At 39.1% G+C, this 23,748-nt stretch overlaps 1 protein-coding gene across 1 annotated transcript; it reads left to right on the top strand.

Annotated features, from left to right (window-relative positions):
* The first annotated feature begins 16,875 nt into the window (after positions 1–16,875).
* ZNF383 (zinc finger protein 383) lies at positions 16,876–23,332 on the top strand. The gene is made up of 3 exons (XM_069457917.1): positions 16,876–17,005; positions 17,268–17,363; positions 22,137–23,332. The coding sequence occupies exons 1-3, from the start codon at positions 16,888–16,890 to the stop codon at positions 23,330–23,332; spliced, it is 1,410 nt and encodes a 469-aa protein (XP_069314018.1). The 5' UTR covers positions 16,876–16,887.
* Positions 23,333–23,748: the final 416 nt, after the last annotated feature.

Raw genomic sequence — 23,748 nt, 5'->3', positions numbered from 1 at the left:
GGAGGATCGCTTGAGCCCAGGAGTTTGAGGTTGCTGTGAGCTAGGCTGACGCCACGGCACTCACTCTAGTCTGGGCAACAGAGTGAGACTTTGTCTCAAAAAAAAAAAAAAAAAAAAAATACAAATAACTATTCCTAATAAAAAGTTTCAACTATACAAACAGAAACTGACAGAATGAACGGCAAGTGGAATAACCTTTCCAGTGTCAGTACTTTATCTTCCTCAACAAAATAATCTGAAGGAATATATATATTTTTAAAATATGCTTAATTAGTATCTATAACAGTAGAAATTAGAGAACATACACATATTGTTTTTATATAACAGATGTGACATTTATGAAAACTGTGAACTAGACCATAAAGCAATTTTTCAACTTGAGCATTACCCAGACATGATTTGAAACATAATGCGCACTTCTAAATAACTCATGGGTCAAAGAAAAAAAGATAAATTTATTTTAAAACAGGTTTGAACAATAAAGAAAATGTTACACAGCAAAGCTTGTGAATATTTATATTAAAGAAGGCGGAAATTTAAAGAGCTGAACTTTCAACTCAGGTTATAAAAGCAACGTGATCATTGACCCCACCTATCACCATAGCTGATCCTACCAGCCCTCAGTCACTGACTACAAAGGGCCATCACTGTGCCCCAAAGCCCACTCACTCATCTCAAATAGACCCATTATTAACACAAGACACCGCTACCACAGACGACTATCAACCAACGCAACAAACCCCGCCCCCCATTACTGAACCTTGAAATCACCATCGCTAAATCCACGGACAATCCTCCCATTATCGACTCCACTTAATCTCTAATCACAACCAGCCAAAATCAATACAGAGAACTCTTGGCATTAAAAACATGAAAATACTGACATCAGCAGCGAAAAAAGCTGTAAAGATCACTTCCACTTCCGGTCCGACTGCTAGAACCTCCCTTGAAGGACTGTTTGTATTGCGCATGCTCTGAATTGATTGGAAGCCACGTTCGGCCAGTCGTCATAAGGTCGTAGATACATCGTGAGAGACGAGTTTCCGTAAGTCGCGCTGGCATACAGAGAACATGGCCGCGCCCACATGGTGCTTCTTAGTGTGGGCAGCCATCTTCTAAGCGTATCCATTCCGTACAGAGAAGGAATCTTCCTCTCGCCAGATTTCTTACAGCAAGACAGGGATTCTCACATAGAATGCAGAATTGTGACCCTTGTCTGAGTTCGCTTCTACTCGCTTACAAAAGGGTACTGGAGATAGGGTCTGGAGCTCTGTATTTGGAATAGCAAAGTTACTCACCTGAATACGGCACCCTGCACAGAACAATTATCTGCTAGGAGAAACCACAAGGGAATAGGGAAGCCAGGGAGGAAAAATCCTGGGAGAAACCACCGGGAGATGAGGGGTGACCAGGATGGTACAATCTACTTCTTAGAGTAACCACTCAGGGAGTGGCTGAAGAGGTAACTATCAGATTTCGCTCCTGGGTGAAACCACTCGGCAAGACATAGACTTCTTACTGGTTAGTATCCTGCAGTAACGGTGGTACAACATTTAATGGTAGAAACCACTTTGGGAAATAGGGTGCAAGTTGGGGTAATACAGTCCTCTCCTGGGAGGTACCAATGGAGGAGAGGGGAGAAGACTAGGACAATCATCCCATTATCGACTCCCCTTCTGAAGAGTTGGGGGTGAGGGAAATGGAGACTTGAATCCCCTTTAATCTCCATTAGCCTCCACCCTAACTACCTCAAGTACAAATATAGTAGGCAGCAACAACAAAAACAATAATTGTTTTTAATACAGCCCATGTGCGATTTAAAACACCTTAAAAAAAAACTTTGCTGTTCTCATTTACGTTTAAACTGTAATTAACAACTGTAAGGCTGGTGGCGGGCAGCCCTCCCCTCCTTAATGGAAAAAGAAGCAGCCCCTCCTACTCCTCCATACCCACCCTAAAGCTGAAACAAAGAAATTCCTCACTCTTCTTGCGGAAACCTTCCCTCCAGAGAAACTCCCATCCCCCAGCCCTAAAAAAGTATATAAGCACCCCCAGACTTCCGGGCGGCGCGGCTTCTCTGGTTCCACTCCTGAGACTGTGAGGCTCCCCGGGGTCCCTCTCTCGGGGACTCGTTACCCCCACCTGGGGGTGCCCTAATAAAGCCTCTTTACTTATCCCTTTCAACTCTGCTCGTCTTTCTTTCTCTGGCGCTGGCCACTCCAAAAAACCTTACAACAACAATGTCCTTATTGTAAGGTTTTAAGATCGGAGTCCAGGGGAGGGGCAGCGCAGCTGAAAGTTAAAGCACACTCCCGGGTTTCGGCACCAAATGTAAGGTTTCTTTGAAGTAGCCAGCGCCAGACAAAGACAGACAAGCAGACTTGAAAGGGGTAAGTAAAGAGGCTTTATTGGAGCGCTCCCAGGTGGGGGTAACGAGTCCCCGAGAGAGGGACCCAGGACCCGGGCGAGCCTCACAGTCCCATGAGTGGGACTAGAGAAGCTGCCCCACCCAGAAGTCTGAGTGGGTTTATATAGGTTCTTAGGACTGGGGGATGGGAGCTTCTTCTGCCAGGAGATGTCAGCGTGAGGAGTGAGGAATTTCTTTGTTTCAGCTTTGGGGCGAGTATTGAGGGATATGAGGGACTTCCTCTTTTTTCATTAGGGAAGGAAGGGATACCTGCCACCAGCCTTACACTTATCATGTCAATGAAGGCTTAAGTCCAATCTCTGACTCTTCCCCTAGCTTCTCCTATATGAAAATTCTGACAGAGTTAACACTCCTTTACCTCTCTTTTTAAGGAGTGTGGGTGAGGAAATGTAAAGATACAATTCCTTCCATCTTCTAAACATTCACAGCCCAGCTTCTGCTAGGAAGTTCTACCGGCCAGTAGTCGGAGGTTCTGTGTTCTGCTGAAAGCGTTTAGTCTCAGCAGGTGGGGAATTTGTTTTGAGGGAATTGACTCTGCACTCTGATATGGACATACTACGTACCTTCAGGCAAATTAAACCAAGATACTCTAGCAAAATGTTACTTACTATAGTGACTAAATATAAGATACAGATTCAAAATCAACACCATTTTCTGTGCTAGCTATAATCCGTTAGAAGTGAATTTTTAAATATATCTCAGTCCCAAAGTTATAAAAGACAGAAATAAATCTGAACAAGAAGACAACAAGATTCACAAGAAAAAACCAAAAAACTTTACTAAAAGGAATACAATAGGATCTGAAAATCAGAGTAAAAGATCATGTTCCTGGATGGGAGGATTTAAAAGAATGAAATGTCAATTCATATAAACATTAGGCATAATTCAAAATAAAACATTCATTTAGAAAAAGAATGAGATTAGGCAAAAAAAAAAAAAAAAAAAGAAAAAAAATGTGGTAGAGGACTTGCTTTACCAGATGTAAAAATACTGTATGTTCTGCCTAAAAAGAATACTTCCAATTTTGCATTTAATTAGTATAAATAAACAGTATACATTGCAACTCTTTAGATCATGTAGAGTTAAATATTCATTAGATGTATACAGAAGTTTGGGCTGGATCATAACATTTGGAAATTATTTTGTTTCCTTGAATTTGGGACATAGAGATCTTTGAAGTATCATTAATTGGAAGCAGGTTAGGTCCTCAAAACTCTGGGTAAATTATCTTACATAGTAGAAATATTCAAATACTGTTCTAGCTTTGATTTCTTAATATACTATTTAGTATTTTTATGTCTCTCTTTATTTTGGCATTTAATTTTTGTAACTTTGTCTAATTTAAGTGTTAGGATTTTTTGACCTATTATATAAGATGGTTAGCGTTCTATTTTTTTCCAGGCACTAAAAGAATTTATACATAAATGATTCATTATTTAACCTCAAAAATTCTATAATAAAACATAGGAAAAACTCTTATAGACATCAGCCTCGGCAAAGAATTTATGACTAAGACCCCAAAGGCAAATACAGCAACAACAAAAATAAATAAATGCAACTTAATTAAATAAAAAAGCTTTTGCACAGCTATAGACAACCTACAGAATGGGAGAAAATATTTACAAACTATACATACGATAAAGGACTAATATCTATAATCTACAAAGAACTCAAAAAATCAGCAAGAAAAAAAACCTAGCAAACCCATTAAGATGTGGGCAAAAGACATAAACAGAAGTTTTTCAAAAGAATATAGACAAATGGCCAACAGACATATGAAAAAATGCTCAACATCACTAATCATCAGAGAAATGCAAATTAAAAAAACAAGATACCATCTTACCCCAGTCAGAATGGCCATCATTAAAAAGTCAAAAAAAACAACTGATGCTAGCATGGATGCAGAGAGAAAGGAATGCTTATACACTGTTGGTGGGATTGCAAATTAGTACAACTTCTGCAGAAAACACTATGGAGATTACTCAAAGAAATAAATGTAGACTTACTATTCCATCCAGCAATACACTACTGGGTATCTACCCAAAGAAAAAAAAGTCATTTTATCAAAAAGGTACCTACACTCGAATGTTTATTGCAGCACAATTGACAATTGCAAAGATGTGGAATCAACCCACGTGCCCATCAATTCATGAGTGGATCAACAAAATTTGGTATAGGTATACTATGGAGGAATACTACTCAGCCATGAATAAGGATGAATTAAGGCCTTTGCAACAATCTGGATAGAACTAGAGACCATTATCCTAAGTGAAATATCTAAAGAATGAAAAAACAAACAACACATATACTCACTATTAAATTGGAACTAACTGATGAGCGCACATATGCACAGAGGGAAGTAAAATTCAGTGGAAATCAAGCAGGAGAGAAGGAGTAACAGGGGATGTGTGAAAACCTAAATAATGGGTACAGTGAACACTATCTGAGCAATGGGCACACTTAAAACCCTGACTCAGGCATTACAAAAGCCATCCATGTAACCAAAAACATTTGTACCCCCTGTAATATTCTGAAAGAAAAAAAAAAAACAAAGAGTGCATTTTATCAAAATTATACCTTAATAAGATTTTTTTTAAACACGCAAATATTCACAAACCATAAAATTAGCTCTTCCAAGGTGTATAATTCAGTCGTTTTTTAGTATATTCACAAGTATGCAAACATCACCATCACCTAATTCAAGAGCATTTTCATCACCCCAAAAAGGAACCCTATACCTATTTGCAACCACTCACGATTCTCCCAATCCTGCCAGTCCTAAGCAACTCTAATTTACTCCGTGTCTGTAGATTTGCCTATTCTAAATATTTCATAAGAAAGGAAGCAAGGTCGGGCGTGGTGGTTCACGCGTAGTCAGAGGAGGCCGAGGTGGGAGGGTTGCTTGAGCTCAGGAGTTGGAGACCAGCCTGAGAAGGAGCAAGACCCAGTTTCTACTGAAAAATAGAAAGGAACTTGGCCCGGCAACTAAAAATATAAAAAAAATTAGCTGGGTATAGTGGCACATGCCTGTAGTCCCAGCTACTCGGGAGGCTGAGGCAGGAGGATCGCTTGAGCCTAGGAGTTTGAGGTTGCTGTGAGATAGGCTGTAGCCACTGCACTGTACCAGGCAACAAAGCAAGACTCTGTCTCCAACAACAACAACAAAAAGGAACCATACAGTATGTGACTCATCTACAGACAAGGCACAAATGGCGATTTAGTCAGTCTGCCCTGAGGATTCTCAGCGCGGGTTACAACCCCCAGAAGAATTCAGGGCCTGAGTGCGCTCTTCACTGTGGGTAAACTCAGCGCGGTAATTTAACTTAACTTTCTTCCACTCGTTCAGGTGCCTCACACTTTCTGGCTCTAGACTACATTTCCCAGAAATTCTTGAGACTCTAGACAACTAATGGCGAGAAGCTGGTGACGTCTTCCTCTTTCTAAGGGAACATACAGCAGCCCGCGGTTGGCCGGTACCATGGAGGTAGTTTGTCTACAGGGTGTGGAGCCGGCGTCGCGTGGGAGTTTCACTCCGAGCCTGCGCATGGCTCTGGGAGACTCAGGGCAGCGGTTCGGAGTGGGGCTCGGGGTCGTCGGCCTGGCCCAAGCAGTGCCTGGACCTGGGCGCCATCTTCTCTGCGCGGGCCTACTCCGGACTACATTTCCCAGAGCCCCCCGCGAGAATAGGGCAGCCCCCTTCATTTGCCTGCGGGACCCTTGGCCTCCAGGGAAGGGGAAGTGCGCGTTGAGCGGCCTAGGTCTTGGGGGCTCGATTAGGCTCTTAAGGTGCGTCCCTGGGGGGATCAGAAGGGACCTTCCAGGCAGGTCCGGAGTGTCGGGCAAGTGTGACTTGGCTGGGCTGGGGGGGAGGCCGAAGTGTGGGCTTTCGCGTGTGATTGTGACCTTATGTGACTGCGGCGCTGTGTGTGCAGGTATGGTTGTATATTCTCCTTGTAGTTGTGTGATTGTAGTAACGTGAGGCAGTGTGTGTAGAAGTGACTATGTCCCCGTGGTGAAACTGTGATTGTGTATGACTGTATAACTTTGTGTGACATTTTGTGTGCGTGGGAGTGGGGGGGGGGGGGGCGAGTATCCAGAATCTGATTATGCGGCTTTGACTGTGTGTTAGTCTGAGTTTTGCGTGTGTAATTGTGTTTGTATGAATGTGAGTAGTACTAAGTGTACTGGATGCCTGTGACTATTTAAAGATGTAGTGAGTGACTAACTTTGTGGTACCGGCACTGTGTGCAGTTGGAAAGTGCGTGTAATTGTGCCAGAGTGACGTATGTGTGTCCTAGTGGTGGTTGTGTTGAGTGTATGATTGGTTGTAGTGTTCAATAGGAGGGCCAGGGGGGACTGTAAGTTTGTGTCTCTGTAGTGAGTGTGGTATTGTGACTATCCGTAGCACTGTATGATTTTGTTTGCTGCTGTGTTTGAGGGATCTGTAAACGTGTGGGTGTGACTCTGTATTCCCAGGGTGGCTGTGGGGCTGTGACTGTGTGATATGTAGTGCTATTGTTTGGGTGAGGGGTATGTGGGTCCCCATGACGGGTGAGTGACTGCAGTGGGTGTGTGGGTGTGGGGTGCCTGTGACTGTCCTTGTGACTCCAGCTCTCTGTCCCAAGAGACTCCTGTAAAGTCAGGACAGATTCTGGTATGGACAGCAGAGACTTCACCTCTCTAACACCAGGAATGCTCAGGGTATCCTGGACTCCTTTGACCTCCCTCTGTCCTTCCTTCTCTCCATGGCTGGAAGATGTAGATTCGGAGTGAACTCTGATCTGGTCTGTCTGGAACAAGTATGGCCTGGAGTCTTAGGATTCCTTTCTTCTTCTTCAGCTCTGCTCTTCTTCGAGAAGTCCCCAGAAGAAGCAGGAGGAATGGCTGTTGACCAAGCCAAATACAAGGTGCACTGGGGTTTCCTTTTTGCTTTTCTTCTCCAGATGATCTTGCTTAACATAGAGTCAACAAGTAATCTGGTCCTTACAAATTTCTATTCAAGAAAATGACAGAAAGCCCTGGGATGGACACACAGGTTCCAGAAGGCTCCCTGACTTCCTTCTACATAATGTTGACATATTAATTTAGAAAACAGATGAATTTCCCCAGTGTACTAAGTAATTGCTTTTTAAACACACATACAAAAAACACTATTATTTTAAAGAATTTGGAAAATAGGAAGTTACAAAGAGCAAGAATAAATCCTACCACCAAAAATAACTATGGTCAATATTTTGATCTAATTCCTTTTAGTAAATTTCCTCTGTACATATAGTCTGTATTATTTTCAAGATTGGAATCTTATAGCATTTAGCATTTTGTATCTTATATTTTCTCTAAAAATTATGTATGGCTCCTATATTGTTCAGTTTTCTTGAATTCCTGAATATTACATACATAGAGAAAAATATTTAAAATACAGATGTATAGTTTAAGAAGTAATTATAAAGGGAATCTCTCTACATATCAAAAACTTGCTTCAGCACTCCAGAAGCCCCCACTAATCCTTTCCCCAGAATAAACTTGCTGTCCTCACGTCCTTAAGTAACCCTAATCCTAACTTTGGTGATCATTATTTTCTTGTTGACTTTTTTTTTTAAAGTATTTTTTTTTTACCACATACGTACTTATCCCTAAACAATATAGTTTTGCCTTTTTAAATTTATATAAATGAAATTGTATAGTATAATGTTGTTTTGAGTCTTGTATTTCTTACACAATGTTATATTTGTTAGGCTTACCCTTGTTGTTTTAGATAGCTGTAGTCCAGACACTGGTTGTTTCCAGTATGAAAGAGCTGTTCTGAAAATGTTTTCACAAGGACCCTGGTATATGCATGCTTTCCTAGGATATAAGTATATGAAGGAATTGTTGGGTCATAGGATATCTGTGTATCTTCAAATTTTCTAGATAATGTTGAACTGATTTACTGATTTATGGTTTTACAAGCTAAATTCCTATCAGCAGTTTATAAACATGGTAGTCATTTCATATTCTAACACTTGGTCATTTAGTATTCTAATCTCTGATAAATCAACTGATACAATGGTAGGTCGTGTGGTATTAAAAGTATAACACACATTCTGAAAAGTACAGAAATCAAAGTGTATGACCTGATGAATTTTTAAAAATGAGCATATTCATTTAACTAGAGCTCAAATCTGATAAGGAAATAGAACATTACCAGCATTCCAGAAGCCCAATTCTTGTCTACACAATATCTACTTCTTCCCAAAGATAACAATTATTGTGTCTTATCTAGCCATAGATTAATTTACCTATACTTGAATTTTATATAAATAGAATCACACAATATCTACTCTTTTATGGTTGGCTTCTTTTGTTCAACATTACATTTCATATATAATATGAGTGTATTATGTAATAATATTATATAGTATAAATATATGAAGTTCATCCCCAGGTTGCTACACGTGGATTATACGTTGTTCATTATTATTGCTGTTTAAAATTCCATTGTATGGGCCGGGCGCAGTGGCTCACACCTGTAATCCTAGCACTCTGGGAGGCTGAGGCGGGTGGATTGCTCAAGGTCAGGAGTTCGAGACCAGCCTGAGCAAGAGCGAGACCCCCGTCTCTACTAAAAATAGAAAGAAATTATCTGGCCAACTAAAATATATATAGAAAAAATTAGCCAGGCATGGTGGCGCATGCCTGTAGTCCCAGCTACCTGGGAGGCTGAGGCAGTAGGATCCCTTAAGCCCAGGAGTTTGAGGTTGCTGTGAGCTAGGCTGATGCCACGGCACTCACTCTAGCCTGGGCAACAAAGCGAGACTCTGTCTCAAAAAAAAAAAAAAAAAAAATTCCATTGTATGACTATAGCACATTTTATTTATCTGCTCCATTATTGATTAGCATTTCAATTATTTTCAGATTGGGGCTATTATGAACAATGCTGCCATGAACATTCTTGTATGTGTCTTTTGGTGCATATATGAATGCATTTCTCTTGAGTATATTCCTAGGAGTGAAATTGCTGAATCATAGGTTGTATATATTTAACTTTAATAGATACTGACAGTTTTCCAGTTCGAAAATATATTTGACAGAAGTAAAAGAAGCAGTAGATAAGTCACAATCTTAGTGCCGAGATTTTTAGCAATTTTCTTTTTTTCTTCTTTTTTTTTGAGACAGAGTCTTGCTCTGTTGCCCAGGCTAGAGTGAGTGCCGTGGCATCAGCCTAGCTCACAGCAACCTCAAACTCCTGGGCTTAAGGGATCCTACTGCCTCAGCCTCCCGAGTAGCTGGGACTACAGGCATGCGCCACCATGCCCGGCTAATTTTTTTCTATATATATTTTTAGTTGTCCAGATCATTTCTTTCTACTTTTTTTAGTAGAGACAGGGTCTCGCTCTTGCTCAGGCTGGTCTCGAACTCCTGACCTCGAGCGATCCTCCCGCCTCGGCCTCCCAAAGTGCTAGGATTACAGGCGTGACCCGCTGTGCCCGGCCAGCAATTTTCTTAATAGCTGATAGAAGCAGCAATATAAACCCAGTAAAGCTATACAGTATTTGAACATTATTGACAAACTTAAATCTCCCTTTTTAATATCACTGTAATTATTATGGGTTTAATATTGTTAATAGAATGTTCACTTCCTAGGTGATAATGGATTGAGTATGCAATAAGGTCTAATTTAAGACATTCATCTAATTTATTATTTTATTGTATTCCATTTCTACTTGGTATTTTGTGTGTCCACTGATGCTGACTAACTGCAATGAGTCCCCTTTCTATCTTGGGTTATTGTGTGAGGCCACAGGTGTAATGAGTCCTTCATGGTTTTGGTACAGTTTTTTCTTTTTCTGGGCCTAACTGGCATTTTCAAAGTTCTTAGAGTTTATTCTTTTATCTTGTGCAGATGGAAATGAGTAGCTAATTCCAGAACTAGAAATATTAATAATAGGATGAGAAAAGAACACATATATAATCACTCCCTAATTATTGCGAGTGAAAACACTCCTATTTTATTCACTGGTCTCTTTTGTGTACTTTATAAACAATTTTTCTCTTACATGTTATTATAGACTAACAACATTTCACAGACTGTGTTTCCATTGAGTGATAGTTGTCATAGATTCCGTTATAGTACAAGGAGAAACAACAGAAGTATTCATAGTATATTGTTGCATAAATTTTCAATTACTTGCCTAATGAGAGCTCCTTGTAGGATATTCTGGACAGTAGTCCTTTCAGCACATCATGTGATATTTTTCAAAACAGCCTCACCTTTTGGCAATAGCAGGAGGTTCCATTTCTAACCAAATTATTATTTTTTTGTACTAAGACATGGAGTTGGCTATTATCCAGGATCCTTCTTTTCTTTATCTTTTCTCTTCTCTTATCTTTACTTCTTTCCTTTGTGGAATTGAATAAAAAATATAAAAATGGGTGACTTGTACAAACTTGAGAGTTTATGTTGGGCAAAAGTGGTGCTATTGTTGGACTACGTTAGGTAGTCCAGAGTTGAAAGCTTTCTTTTTTCCTTTTTTTTTTTCTTTTTCGTTTTCTTTTAAGAGACAGGGTCTTACTGTGTCACCCAGGCTGGAGTGCAGTAGCATGATCACAGCTCACTGCAGCCTCCAGTTCCTGGGCTCAACTAGTCCTCCTGCCTCAGCCTCCCAAGTAGCTGGTGGGACTACAGGCATGTGTCACCACAACCAGCTAATTTTTAAATTTTTTGTAGAGATAGGGTCTCGCTGTGTTACCCAGGCTAGTCTTAAACTCTTGGGCTCAAGTGATCTTCCCTGCCTTGGCCTCCTAAAGTGCTGAGATTATAGGTATAAGCCACCACGCCCAGCATGAAAGCTTTTTTTTTTTTTTTTTTTTAAACTCATGTGTCAAGGGCTGACTTTCAGTAGATTGCAGTTAGGGAGCTGCTCTGCTATGTATGAAACCCGACACAGAAGCAGGTTGTCTATGAATGATTTAGCACCAGGTTCCCCACAAACATGCATTGCTTGATGGACAAGGGGCAGTCACCTTTCTGGCTACCTGAAAGCTTTTTTTTTTTTAATTAATTAATTAATTTTTACCAACCCCACCCCACCCACGAAAGCTTTCTTTTTAAGGTTTGTGTTCACATTGACTTTTCTATAGTTTTCTTATGGTAAGTGATTCTCTCAGCCTTTAAAAATTTTTCATACTTTTGATAGATATTGGGGGCATGGGATTAGTAATTACTGAGGAGAAAATTAAATCAGACTTTGCACAATAAACATGTTATGGAATAAAAAAATCTAGTCCTAAAAGTCCACATATTCTATGATTCTATCTGTATGAAATGTCTAGAATAGGCAAGTCCTTAGAGGTAGAAAGTAGATTAGTGGTTGCTTAAGGGTAGAGGAGGGAGAGAAAATGGGGATTGACTGCTCATGAATTCTTTATGGGACGTGAAATGTTCTAAAATTAGATTCTGGTGCATATACTAACAAACATTGAACTGTATACTTTAAGTGGGGGACTTGTATGGTATGTTAAGTTTGTCTCAATAAACCTGTTTTTAAAAAGTAAAGGTAACCTACAATTGGTGGAAGTCTAGATAAAATAATATTGGCTATGACCTGATAATTGTTGAAGCTGGTTAATGGGTACATAGGGGTTCTTTATACTATTTTAAGTCTACTTTTGTGTATGTTTGGAAATTTCTATAATAAAAAGTTTTAAAAAAAACAAAAACAACCTCATGTCTAATTATGAAATACTAGAACCATTCCCAGTAAAATTGGGAAGAAGGCACTATCAGCACTATTAACATTTTTTTTTCCTAAATCTATTAGAAAGATAGTACTCCATGGGAAACTAGCTTTATTCTTTCCCATAACTTCTGTCAAGCTTCTTTGAGGGCCAGTTGATTTCCTGCCCCTGGATGCATTTTTCAGTCATTGTTGGATAATAAAAAGTCTTCTGGTTTCTTTCAGTTACAAAATCAGTTTTATTTTAGTCATTATAGTGTCCATATCACTGTACTAGTCAATACCATAAACTTTAAAGTTTAACTTCTGTCTCCTTGAACTAGGAGCTTCCCACCAACTCTTTGTGAGGAGGAGCTAATGGCTCTATTCCGGCTGGCTGCCTACAGTTCCTTCATTCAGCCTTGGAGCATCAATCCTCCACCCTTTCTCTAGAGGTCATAGGTACCCTACTGGAAATTCTCTTGGTAGGCTTGGAACAAACTTGGGCCCCGGTCAGTGCCTACTGTGGGGTCCATAACTAGTCCCAAGAGGGAATTAGGCCCCAGTCTTTGTGCCTTCTAAATTCTGGGGACACAAGGAAAGCTTTCCTAAGAACTCTCACCATATTCCAGTTGGAACTGTGGTGGCACTGCAGTCCCCTCTTTTACTTATGAGGTGGGAATACAGAACACATCAGTGCTGTTCGGAAATATACCATCTCTCAAAGACGACCTTCCCTCATAGACACCAGTCTCTGAAATACCTTTGGAATAGTTTTTGAATTGAATCAAAGGCACAAAATCACTTTCCAGCTTGCTCCTTTGCAAGTCCTATGGAAGATGGCCAAGGTTCTCACTGTGGAATTCAGAGTGTCGTGGTCCCTATTATTAATGTCTTGCTTTCCTTCTCTGGGACTTCTAAACTGAGAATGACAGGCATATTTAAAAAAATAGAAGATACACTGTGAAAAGACCCCCATTTAATAATGGCCACAAAAAATAGTATGCAATATCTAGGAGTAAGCTGAATAAGAAATGTGCATGATCCACACGAAGAAAACTTTAAAATGTTCCATAAGGACACAAGCGACTTTAATAAATAGAAAGGTATTTTGTGTTCTAGGAGAGCAAGACTCAACATCATAAAGATGTCAGAATTCCTTAAGTTAATCATCTGTTCTTTTTATGCAGTCCCAAGAAAAATACCAGTATGATTTTTTTTAACTGATCTAAGTTCATGTGGAAAAGAGTACCAGGAAACTTTCGAAAGAGATGAGTAATGAGAGGTTTTTTTATTAAAATACTTAAACATTTTAAAAGTATAATAAATTCAGAGTATGAAACTGATAAAAGGATAAACAGATGACTGAGCCAAAATAGAACCATAAATTGATCCAAACGTGTCATCTAGGATAATGGTAGCATTTACATCAGTAGGGAAAATATATTCCATAGTCATCTATTGTAAAGCTAACTTTTTTCCTCATTTTAACATATCTGAAGTCAGGTTATTTCTTACATAGTTTTTTTCTTTCTTAGTAGTATATAAAATACTAAGTCCCATGAAACAATTAATATTCATATATGCCTTTGGTATACCTGAGGTAGCCCCTACTAGGGGAAAAATTAAGTAGGACTCCTAATTCATATATTGTACTAAAATAAAATTATAATTGATAATATAGTTTTTTTACCAAATAATTTTATGCCAAAATAATTGATTAAAAGATTTAAGTGTGACAAATGAAAGCATTCAAATTGTAGAAGAAAGAGAAATTTATATAAATATGGGTAGAGTGAGAAAGATCTTACCTAAAAGCTATAAAAGAAAAGCTAGCAGTTTGACTTTTTATTTGTTTCTTAGGCAGGGTCTAGCTCTGTAGCCTATGCTGGAGTGCAGTGATACTAACATAGCTCACTGCAACCTCAACCTCCTGGGCTCAAGCAATCTTCCCACCTCAGCCTCCAGAATAGCTGGGACTACAAGCACACGGCACCACAGCTGGCTAATTTTTCTATTTTTTATAGAGACAGGGTCTCGCTCTTGCTCAGGATGGTCTCAGACTCCTGGCCTCAAGCAGTCCTCCCCCATTGGCCTCCCAAAGTTCTGAGATTACAGGCATGAGCCACCACACCCGGCCCTCTGAGTGGCAAAAACACACAGGCAAAGTAAAACACAGAGCTAAAAGTTAAGAATGAGTGCATCTGTGCGTGTGTGTGCGCGCACTCTCACATGGTGGTGGAAGTTGACTGAATTTCTTGGGGTTGGGAAGTGAGAAGACTTGATTAGGGAAGTCTCTGGCCCTTCTGATCTGAGTGTACTGTATTCCTGGCCAAAGGGGCACCATTTGAGTGAGTCTGGCTTGGGCACCTGAGGGCTGCCGAGGAGGGATCTGCTCAGGGCATGCCTTAGTAGCAGAGTCTTCAGTTCAGAGCAACATCACTGAGGTGGGGCAAGTTCTGGCCTGAATCCCACCACAGAGGCAGGACCTAGGTTGTTTGGGTGTGAGAGAGTGAATCTGGGTTCTTGTCTCCCCTTGGATCAAGCTACCCAGGATTCATCTTGCTGCAGCTAAAGCCTGGGGTTGCTAGGGTTGAGGAAGTAGTAGAATTTGTTCCACACTTCCACTAACCAGAGCTATATCCTAAGACCAAGGGAAGTGGAGGTAGTTTTATATGGCCATTATGAGAGCTGTAAGACTAGCGTGGCTCCTGGAGGATTTCTTTACTTCCCCAGCCCTGTATTCTCAGAACACTATCCTTTTTCAGGAGAACAACCTTGAGGAGGACTGATCATCTCCTGCAATATTGAAAGCCATGGCCAAGGTGAGTTGATGCTTTTTCTTGTCTTCCTGACATTCAAGCTTTTAAAAAAACAGATAAACAAACAAAAACTACAAATAGTGAGCATGTGCTTTCCTTATCCTGACATTTCTGGCTAACAGAGTCCCTCTTCCCAGTCCCCATTTCCTTTTATTCTAGCTAGATAATCCTATACCATCCCTAAGTGCTCCTTATTTTTTCAACTAGCATTAATATTTTCATAAGCATCTCTTTTCATAGCTCTCTCCCAGGGACTATAATTCTATGTCTTGATAAAGTTTAGGCATTTTCTAGCTATTTCCTTGCAAGGTTTGTATGGATTTAGATTTGCTATATTGCACTCTCTACTTCTTTTCTCACCACAGAATTGTTACAATTTTGTCTAAATCAAGGCTATACAAGTGAATAGGAGCTTGGAGATTATCTATTGCATGTAATCTCTGCCACCTCCTTCTTTTAAAAAAAAAATCTTTATTAGGGAAAATTTCAGACATAAAAAAGTAGATTAGTCTTATGAACTACACATACTCACCACCAGCTTTAATAATTATCAACTCAGAGTTAATCTTATTTCATCTGTGCTGCTTCATGCACACTCCACTGCCTTCACTCCCACACACTGGATTATTTTGAAGTAAGTAGAAATTGGTATGCATCTATAAGGATAAGGATTATTTTAAAAAATGTAACTACTATGCCATTACTGTGTCTAAAAACGTTAAAAATAATTTAATATCATCAATATCTGATTGTGTTCAAATTTTGATAACTTTCATTTTTTTAAAGCATGCATTTGAATTAGAATTTAGATATGGACTATATATTGCAATTGGTCGATATGTCTCTCAAGTCTGACTTTACAGGCACCCCTTCTATCTGTGCAGTTGTTTGTTTTTGTTTTGGTTTATTTGTTTTCTTTTGTTTTTCTTTCTTCTTCTTCTTTTTTCTTTTCTTCTTCTTTTTTTTTTAAGAGACAGGCTCTCACTGTGTCTCCCAGGCTGGAGTGCAGTGGTGCAATCATAGCTCACTGCAGCCTGGAACTCCTGGGCTCAAGCAATCCTCCTGCCTCAGCCTCCCAAGTAGCTGGGACCTGTGGTGTGCACACCCACACCCAGCTATCTGTGCAGATTTTTTGGAAAGGAAAAAATAAACTAGTTCATTTGTCTGCTGTCTATATTTCGCTGATTATGTCTCTGTGGTATCATTTAAGTGTTTCTCATAGATTAGGTAGAATATTTCTATCTATAAAGTAAAACATTTCCTCATCAACTGTTTAGTTACCCTTAAGGGCAGTTCATATAGGAAAGAATGATTCTTTCCATGTAATCAACTCACTTAAAGATGAGTTGGCTTCTTAGAATCCTCCAAAGGTAACCAATAAGTCTTTACTCAGTATTGTTATGAGCTCCTGGATTAAACATTTTTAACATGATCAGTCTATTGCACTTATTATCCTTATTATTTGATATACAAGTTATACCATTTTTGGCCAGTGGGAGCTTCTTCAAGTTGGTTCCTGAGTCTTTTCAACATGTTCCTAATGTTTTTGGTAGCTTTCTTGCTTTTTTGTATAACAAGATGTTCAGACTGATCGTGTGCATTTCTGACTTAATCCTGAAATCAGCTCTTTCTCCAAAGGACCTTGGTTCCGTTTATTTGAAAATGGTACCTAGAAACTACAATCTAGGCACTGGGGTGTTCTTTGCTACTAGGCAACTCATTCTTTCTAGGCCTTTTCAATGGACAGAGTCAGGAATTGTTTGTTTAATATAAAACAAACTCATTACTCTTCAATCTACTTCTGAGATCCAAAGACATTGCTTCTTAGGGACACCAATATAATTCCTCATTTGCATTACCCCACAATATAAGCACAGTAGTCTCTGAAATATTTCTTCTATTACATAAGTAATACACATGTTTATTGTTTCAGGGCTCAGTGATGTTCAGTGATGTGTCTGTAGACTTCTCTCAGGAGGAGTGGGAATGCCTGGACCCTGTTCAGAGGGACTTGTACAGAGAAGTGATGTTGGAGAACTACAGCAATCTGGTTTCAGTGGGTAAGGGTATCTACAGCAGTTCTTCCACAGTGATTTCTCAGCTGCTTTCCATGTTACTAACTGAATTTCTGCTCCATATTACCAAATAAATAGTTTGAGCTAAAATGAAAAGGAAGAGTGGGAAATTGGCAACTCCAGTGGGCTATTGAATCTTCATCTTTCTTTGGCTGTTCCTGTAGTGGCATCTCTTCCTTGATCATCAAGGGACTGGATCTGATTTACTCATAGCATAACCACGTTCCATATCTTTTCTCATGAGCAGGACTTTATATTCCGAAGCCTCAAGTGATCTCTTTATTGGAACAAGGGAAAGAGCCCTGGATGGTTGGCAGAGAGCTTACAAGAGGCCTGTGTTCAGGTAAGTGAAAAATGACTGGACAGAAGTAGGGCATCACAGGCCGGGTGTGGTGGCTCACCCCTATAATCCTAGCACTCTGGGAGGCCAAGGCAGAAGGATCGCTCGAGGTCAGGAGTTCGAGACCAGCCTGAACAAGAGCGAGACCCCGTCTCTACTGAAAATAGAAATTATCTGGACAACTAAAAATATATACAAAAAAAATTAGCCGGGCATGGTGGCACATGCCTCTAGTTCCAGCTACTTGGGAGGCTAAGGCAGGATTGCTTAAGTTCAGGAGTTTGAGGTTGCTGTGAGCTAGGCTGACGCTATGGCACTCTACCCTAGGCAACAGAGCGAGACTCTGTCTCAAAAAAAAAAAAAAAAAAAAAGAAGTAGGGCATTATAGGCAATAACTCATAACTCAACTAGTCAGTGAGTAAACAGACCCTTGAGATATTGTCGTGGAAGCTCCCATTAAGAACCTAGGCCTGTGGAGAAAACTAACTCCTTTAGGCACACATTTACAAATAATCTGTTTCATCCTTTCCCTCACTTACCACTCTTTCTACTACTGTTCTCCAACACTTTTCTTAATTTCAAGCAGAAGGTACCTTTCACTTCTCCAAAGAAAACTCTTTTACCCATATTGTAGATCCAGCTCCTTGTTAGCTTTTCTTCCTTTTACATTTGAACTTGTATGGGTGTCTTCTATTACCACTCCCAAGAATAATATAATTGTGTCTGTCCACACTTCCCTCCATCCTCTGCCCAACTACTGGTCTTCACTATTGCTGCTTGTCAGTGATTTGTTTCAACAATCTGTCTTGGATTTTTTCCAACATTTTGATTTCCTAATTTGTGTAAGAGAGTCTGCCAGGTGCTACGTTTACTAATTTTGTCAGCTTTAAGAACTTGAAGTCTAAAAGTGATGCTAAAATATATCCATAAATAATTTCCACAAAGTAGAATACAGTAAAAGAGAAGTCAGATAGGGAGCTTAGCCGAAATTCAAAGGCTAAATATGTAGAAGTGTAATTAATTAATACTGATATAGTAACGAGCTTTGGAAGTGATAGCAATCGCCATGTATAGAGACATTATTGGAGGGAAATAGGGGATCTGTGCCTATATTGAAAAGGAAGAGGTAGCAGAGAAGGAGAGATTTGGGATAAAGTAGGAGAACCAGAAGAGTTTATTGAGCACTACTATATACCAAGCATTGGTCCAAGTTCTGGGATTATAGTACTACTGATCAAAGTATTCCAAAGCTCTGCACTTCTGGAACCTACATTCCAGAGGGTAAGAAAATATCTTAGTCCATTCTATGCTACTATAACAGAATACCTCACACTGGGTAATTTATAAAGAACAGAAATTTATTTTCTCACAGTTCGGAAACTGAGAAGTCCAAGATCAAGGTGAAGGTCTTCTTGTTGCACCCTCACATGGCAAAAGGCAAAAGGGCAAGGGAGAGCCAACTCCTTCTGTGAAGCCCCTTTATAAGGGTACCTAATCCCAATCATAAGGGAGGAACTTATGGCCTAATCACCTCTTTAAAGGTCCCATCTCTTAATACTGTCACATTGGTAACACCTGAATATTGGAGGGGACACATTAAAGCCATAACAGAAAATAAACATATCAAAATATATAATATCAATATATAACATATAAGTAAATTTTATATAATTACATATTTATATTTATATAATTATATATTAATATATATAACATATATTAACACATTATATTTATGTATCATCATATGTATATAAACCGTGATAAATGGTGGTGATAAATGCTATGAAGGGAGGTTAGAGAAATCATCTCTAATGAGATGGTATTTTAGTAAAGTCCTGGTAAGTAAACAAGTAATGTAAATATCTCCCAGAAGAGATTTAGGCAAAGGGAATAGGAAAAACAAAGTACCTGAGTTTGGAGCTTTTTGACTCCCACCATTGTGGCTGGAGTAGAATGAACAAAGAGGGAATTCTCTAAGAGGAGATCAGGAAAGTAACAGTGTGTGTGTGTGTGTGTGTGTTTGCATGCTGGGGCACGTAGGGATGGGAGGTGAGGAGTGTGCCTGCAGATGATTTTGGGTCCTGTGGACCTTGAGTTCTGTTCTGAATGAGATGTAAATTCACTGCATGACTTAGCAGAGTGACATGATCACATTTTTAAAGGATCACTCTTGCTTAGAGGTTCCTAATTTTGGATTCCTTTGGATAGGATTTAAGGAATCCATGAACTTGAATGAGAAGAAAAAAAATACATTGTTAGTAACCTGTAATTGAGATTTAGCATTTCTTCCTATTGTGGTGTATGCAACAAACCATAGTAGTATTAGTAGTTTCTGTGACTTTTTCATGAATGGCAATCACAGATATTTTAATATCATTTTACTGTTATTGTAGACTTATTGAAAAATTTGTGCTCATCACTACTTCAGAATTTCTATAGTACTAGGCTGACTGCTAGGTTTTGTTATTTAGTGTTTTAATAAAGAAGAAAACTCCAGGTAGAGGGAAGAACCCCTGTGAAGGCCCCGATACGAGGGAAAAGCTTGGTGTGTTTGAAGAACTGAAAGAAAGCCAGTCTTGCTAGGCCCCATGAGCAAGTGGGAGTGGAGCGTGAGTCAAGGTTTGGACAGACAGGCAGGAACCACAGCATTCAGCCTTTGCTGGAGATTATGAGGAATTTGGATTTTGAGCAGTGGAAGAAAGCTAGGCCAAATGTCATTTTGGTCCCTGAATAGAATAAAGGGTATGAGAGCTTGGTGAGGAGACTGAAAAGGCTACTTCAATGTTCTGGCTAAGAGATGATCTGGTTTGGAAGATGGCATTGGCAGTGGAGATAGAAGAGGACAGTTTTAAAAAGGTTACTTAGGAGCTTAACCAGATGAAAGTTACTGAAAGATCATATAGGGTAGGAGAGAAAAGGTTGTGTTGGAATGAATTCCCTGTTTCTGGTTTAAAATGTTCCAATATGCTCTATTTTGATGTCTTCAAACCATTTAATTCACCTACTATCCCCATTTTTAGTAAGAAATTCTTCCATAGTAATAGCTATCAAATACAGAATACTTTCACTCCAAGACATTTACATTCGTTTCCCCTTATCCTCCCAGTAATCATGAGTTAGCTTTATTCCCCTTTTGCAAATGAAAAAATGGTAGCTTAGAGAGGTTACGTAATTGCTTGGGAGCATACAGCAATTAACTATCAGAATTGGAACTCAGCTCTCATCAATCTGCTTCTGGTTCCTGTCATCTTTTCATGGCAGTATGTTGTACTATGTCTTAATTTCTTTCTGTCTTCCTCAAACTATAGCTGCCTCTCCTTTCAATTACTGGGGTGGTACATGAACAAGTCTCTCTTCTCCCAAGATCAGCATCTCAAAATTCCAAGGCAAATAGTATTTTCACTGAATCCCCAGTATGTAAAATATTCTGAGTTTCCCTGTCTGCCACTTAACATCACATTAGTTTAATACCTTAGACTTAACCTCTGGCTTGCCCCTCATGTGGATGACCCTCAGTTAATGCTTTCAAATTTCATCCACCATATCCTTTATTGTGGAGCTTACTCTGTTGGATGTACTGCAGTTTAATTCTGACACTATTCAGAATTAGTGCAAACCCCACAGTTCCCCACAGTACTTACTGCTCTCACTTTAGATGCCAGCTGCAAGTCTTGGAAGTCCCCAGGCCACCTACAAGTCAATGAACTGGCTATAAATTTAGGGGTTTCCAAGGCCCCCTTAGTTTCAATAATTTGCTAAAACAACTCATAGAACTCAGGAAAGCTCTATATTTAAGATTGCAGTTTTATTATAAAGGATACATATTAGGGCAAGATCTGGAAGATTTCTAGGCAGAGGTTGCATGCCCTGTCCCTGTGGAGTCAGAGTGTGTCACCTTCCCAGCACATCAATGTGTTCACCAGCCAGAAAGTTCCACTTAGCCTTAGTTTCCAGAATTTTTATTGAGGTTCCATTAGATAGACATGATTGATTAAGTCATTGGCCACTCAGTCTCCAGCCTCTCTCCCTTCCCAGAGGTCAGGCAGCTGAAAGTCCCATCCCTGTAATCACATACTTGGTCTTTCTGGGGACCAGCCCCTATCCTGAAGTTTTTTAAGAGCCCACCATGAGTTATCTTACTAGCATAACAAAGATAGTGCTATCACTCAGAACATTCCAAGGGTTTTTGAAGCCTGTGCCAGGAACCAGGGACAAAAACTAAATCTATTCTTTATTATTCCACCAAGCTGAAGAATCTTACCCGTATGCATTTATTTGTCTCAGGAGACTTTCATGGAGGCCAGAAAATTATCCACTTTTTGTTCTACATAGAGTGTGACACACTTTCTCTTATACAGACGCACATCTGTGTGTGTGTGTGTGTGTGTGTATGATTATTCATGTTTTAATATGGAAAATAGCCCAAGCATTATATACTTACCAACTTTTCCAGATGATTCTGATCCACATCAATATTTGAGAATAATTGTAGTAACTTATTTCTGTAGTCTTCTTTGTCTGCTTCCTGCATTATATTTCATTAGTTTCTCTTCCTTTTTTTTTAATTTTTTCTCTTTAGAAGTTCTTAGTTGGACAATATTTCATTAGTTTCTGTGCATTTCTTATCCATTTTTTTTTTGAGATCAAACAAATATCCTTGTGAACTGGATGTCATTTACCTAGAAGATATAATTTTCACTTCAATTTTCTATTTCTATTATAAAAGTTTAACTTTTCACAAATAGAGAAAAAACATTTACCATTTTCTTTCAGATCTGGAATCAATGTGTGAAACCAAGTTATTATCTCTAAAGAAGGAAGTTTATGAAATAGAATCATGCCAGAGGGAGATAATGGGACTTACAAAGCATGGCTTGGAGTACTCCAGTTTCAGAGATGTTTTCGATTATAGAAGCCACTTTGCAAGACAACTGGGATATCAAAATGAGCATTTCGGTCAAGAAATATTCACTCATGAATACATGCCCACATTCATTCAACATACATTCCTTACTCTGCATCAAATAATTAATAATGAACAGAAACCCTATGAATGTAAGAAATGTGGAAAGGCCTTTAGTCAGAATTCACACTTTATTCAACATCAGAGAATTCATATTGGTGAAAAATCTTATGAATGTAAGGAATGTGGGAAATTCTTTAGTTGTGGTTCACATGTTACTCGACATCTGAAAATTCATACTGGTGAAAAACCCTTTGAATGTAAAGAATGTGGAAAAGCCTTCAGTTGTAGCTCATATCTTTCTCAACATCAAAGAATCCATACTGGTAAGAAACCCTATGAATGTAAAGAATGTGGGAAGGCCTTTAGTTATTGCTCAAATCTTATTGACCATCAACGAATTCACACTGGTGAAAAACCCTATGAATGTAAAGTATGTGGGAAGGCCTTTACAAAGAGTTCTCAACTTTTTCAACACGTGCGAATTCACACAGGTGAAAAACCATATGAATGTAAGGAATGTGGCAAAGCCTTTACTCAAAGTTCAAAGCTTGTTCAGCATCAGAGAATTCATACTGGTGAGAAACCTTATGAGTGCAAAGAATGTGGCAAAGCCTTTAGTAGTGGCTCAGCACTTACTAATCATCAGAGAATTCACACTGGTGAAAAGCCCTATGATTGTAAGGAATGTGGGAAAGCTTTTACTCAGAGCTCACAACTTCGTCAACATCAGAGAATTCATGCTGGTGAGAAACCCTTTGAATGTCTTGAATGTGGGAAGGCCTTTACTCAGAACTCACAACTTTTTCAACATCAGAGAATTCATACAGATGAAAAACCGTATGAATGTAGTGAATGTGGAAAGGCCTTTAATAAATGTTCAAACCTCACTCGACATCTGAGAATTCATACTGGGGAGAAGCCCTATAACTGTAAGGAATGTGGGAAGGCATTTAGTAGTGGCTCAGATCTTATTCGTCATCAGGGAATTCATAATAATGAATAATAAAAATTAAAGCTCTTGTCACCTTCCTAATCTTTTAAATAAAATTTCATGTTTAATAGTGAAAAAAGTCACTACTTTTTATTTTATATTTAAGTTTTGAATCCAAATGTACTTTACTTTGAATTATAAATTCAGAATCTAAACTGATATTCCCTCTCCCCTCAATCTTGTGCCAATGCCAGTTGTTAGGTAATTCTGTCCTTCTCCATTGTTTGATTCTACTTTCTTGGTGATACCTTATATTCTTATGTATAATTGCTTGTGTTTTCAGAGCTATCTTTTCTCATCTATGTATTTGGGCTTATGCCAGTGTCACACTGACTTGTGTGACTTTTAAAAGTCAAAATTCATTGTAATCACACTTATAGATGACTCCTTTCAGTTTGGTACAGCAAATCCATAAATAAGTGCTTTTA

Source organism: Eulemur rufifrons, chromosome 24, assembly GCF_041146395.1.
Source record: "Eulemur rufifrons isolate Redbay chromosome 24, OSU_ERuf_1, whole genome shotgun sequence".
NCBI lineage: Eukaryota > Metazoa > Chordata > Mammalia > Primates > Lemuridae > Eulemur > Eulemur rufifrons.
Note: the sequence above shows the minus strand (reverse complement) of the source record. Positions and strands in the feature narration are given on the sequence as shown.